At 35.0% G+C, this 3,391-nt stretch overlaps 1 protein-coding gene across 1 annotated transcript in view; it reads left to right on the forward strand.

The window, feature by feature from the left end:
• The window catches only part of LOC128249355 (multiple epidermal growth factor-like domains protein 10), a 32,622-nt gene that overhangs the window by 27,742 nt on the left and 1,489 nt on the right, over positions 1-3,391 (forward strand). The window contains exons 7-8 of the mRNA XM_052972619.1: positions 238-331; positions 2,090-2,184. Coding sequence (XP_052828579.1) covers positions 238-331; positions 2,090-2,184 — 189 coding nt within the window. The remainder of the gene's footprint in view (positions 1-237; positions 332-2,089; positions 2,185-3,391) is intronic.

Genomic DNA, 3,391 nt, shown 5'->3' on the forward strand with positions numbered 1-3,391 from the left:
ATATACATATACATATATACATACATATACATATACATATATATATATATATACATATATATACACAAACACGCATATACATACATATATATATATATATGTGTGTGTGTGTGTGTGTATATATATGCGTGCGTGTGTCTGTGTGTCTGTGTGTGTCTTTTTGTGTGTATTTGGTTGGTTGTGAGTGTATAAGTAAACAATACATAAGTAAATAATACATTTATTCTCATTTTCCAGAGAAACGTGGTAAAATTTTGCTGCTGAGTGCATTAGTTTCATTTCTCCTACTTGTATTAATAATCGTAGGAATGGTGGTTGCATTTTGGTATTGGTATGTGGATATTTTTATATTTCCTTTTTTGTTTTTTACTTTTAAATGTATTTAGTGGAGTTGAATGACCACTAAGTTTTGGGCTAGTGTCCTTACTATGTGCCATTTTCGGTTATTGAGATATAAGAATAGATCATAATCCATACAATATTATCCATATAAATAGACAATATTGTTTCCTAATTACGATCTATACGGATTTATTACTACTTATGAGAATATTAAATGCAGTAACTGTCCTGTTTTATGTTAGATTCTGAATTAATATTAGCAGTAAGAACTGCAACATTACTTTAAGCAGTTTGATACTAACGTGATAAAAACAAGCTTTATAATTTTTGTGGGATGAAAGCAAAAACTGTAAATATTTACACCGAGTCCTCGCTTTTACACCAAATCCCAGCATTTAATATCAGTATTTCGACAGGATGAAGTGAGGAAATATAAAGGGCTGAATACTAGTGATACAGGCAAACAAATATTGAGTTTATTTTCACAGTGTATCTAAAACAGGACTTTAACAGTAAAGGACATATTTCGTGGTACAGTATGCTACAGTGATTATAGTACGACAGTTTGCTGAAAGATTCATAGGCTGATTATGAAGGATTGTTGCTAGAAATATGAGATATTACATGCATATATGTCAACACTTCTTATTACTAACGATATAGGTTATTTTCATGTCAAATGACATTTGACTATTCAAAGAAGACTTCCTATGTAATTACTAGCGAATTCTCTTGAAAATTGAGAAAATTTGGCATCGTGATGTTGTCGAATAATTGAAGAAAAAAGCTTTAGGCCCACAAGGACATTCATGCTGACATGGTTGCTACGTCAGGGGATAATGTTCCAGCGTTATTAACAGTTTAAAAATGGGCAGCTGAATTTAGTGGGGGGGAGTCTTGAGGTTAACTGAAGGTCTGGAAGTCCTGCCATCACCGAGGAAAACAAAGTAGAGTCATTGTAGCTTGACCTTCAGTTTTTCTAAAAAGAACTCGGAACGTTTGGCCTCCAATCATGCCTTTCGCGACACCCTCTAAGCTAGGAACTTTTCAGCACCCCACCCTTCCCGTATATATATATATATATATATACATATATATATATATAGATAGATAGGTAGGTAGGTAGGTAGGTAGGTAGGTAGGTAGGTAGGTAGGTAGGTAGGTAGGTAGGTAGGTACTTACCTATACATATTACTAATAATTATGCATTGTTACATTGGCACCGTTTTATAACTGACATGACATCGATGTAGCGAGTTGAAATGGTCTCCAAAACTAAAATGTTATCAGTCTAGCAGCGATGTATGTTGGTAACTGATTTAACTCTGAACCTAAAAGGCAGTAAGGCCACTCTACGTATTTAATAAAGCTTAAAATAACAGTATTTCACATAAGTGCAGAATTTAATCGTTATAAAAATGGAGAAATAAATATTCTCATGTTGGCAATAACATTTCACTCGCAAACTTCGTGATATAAATAAAGGAATATTAACCTTATAAGTAAGTATAATGTGTCATACAGGTTACTTATTGTTTCAATTTTTGCATGAAATTGAAGATCATGGTGTTCGCTTTTTTGATTCTTTTAATTTGTTGCTATAAATTTACGAGCGGTGTATCATTATTAATAGTATTATTTAATATTATACTGTAACTGTATAATATTTAGCATTTTTGTCTTAATTAGACGATCACATTGATAATTACACACTTGTAGTTTATGAAATGTTTCTATATTTCATTAGGAAATTTAGGGGTAAAAGATCAATTGCAAAACGTCACGAGAAAATCCGCAAAATACAGGAAAATAAGCGTGCAGAAGCCGTTCCTGAAGATACAGGTAGGTTTATTACCTCTCACTGTTTCTTTGATTTTTCTTCTCTGTCTTGTGAACGTTCCATCGTCTCGGAAAATCAGTGACTATTTTATTATGATTTAATATGTTGTCTTTTGTATATTTAAAACTGTTTCCCTACATATACGTGTCATAGTTGATTAGGTAGGATATCAACCTAGGAAACTCCTGAGGGTTGATGTTGTAATGAGGAATGAACGTCGAGTTTAGCACGGGATGGTGGGGGAGGGGCAGAATATCGTAATAATATGAAAGACGGGAAGATCAAATGATTAGGGAGTACCCAAGGGATAAGTGAGAAGACTAGCTAGCTCTCAAGAGAAAAGTTAGTCTCGTATCGGTTAATAGATCAGAAGCTGATGCACATAGTTTTTATGTATACATACACGCGCACCCACACACACGCACACATACACACGTTATCATCAACTCACACATACCCTAACATAAATGCATACTCATTCATAAATGTATGCATGCATACAGACATACACAGAAGTATAAATGAATACTGTGCAAGGCTTCGGTGGGAAATATCTCAATTATTTCCTAACACATAGAACACAATGCAGAAAGCGTAATTAACTTGACTGAAAAAAAAAGAAGAAAAATTAATAAAAGAGATTGAAAAAGAAGGAAATTAAAATGTAAAAACAAAATACAATTGTAATCTTATATTTGAAACAACCGTTTGATTTTTAAGATGCGATCCAAAATAAAGATATGATTTTCTTCGTACACATTATTTGTTGTCAAATACTCTGAGTTTTTTAAATTCTATAAAATGATTGCTTGATTTACCTCTCATACATGAGGATTTAGTGGAGGCGCAATGGCCCATTGGTTAGGGCAGCGGACTCGCGGTCGTAGGATCGCGGTTTCGATTCCCAGACCGGGCGTTGTGGGTGTTTATTGAGCGAAAACGCCTAAAGTTCCACGAGGCTCCGGCAGGGGATGGTGGCGAACCCTGCTGTACTCTTTCACCACAACTTTCTCTCACTCTTACTTCCTGTTTCTGTTGTGCCTGTAATTCAAAGGGTCAGCCTTGTCACACTCTGTGTCACGCTGAATCTCCTCGAGAACTACGTTAAGGGTACACGTGTCTGTGGAGTGCTCAGCCACTTGCACGTTAATTTCACGAGCAGGCTGTTCCGTTGATCGGATCAACTGGAACCCTAGTCGTCGTAACCGA

Source organism: Octopus bimaculoides, chromosome 14, assembly GCF_001194135.2.
Source record: "Octopus bimaculoides isolate UCB-OBI-ISO-001 chromosome 14, ASM119413v2, whole genome shotgun sequence".
NCBI lineage: Eukaryota > Metazoa > Mollusca > Cephalopoda > Octopoda > Octopodidae > Octopus > Octopus bimaculoides.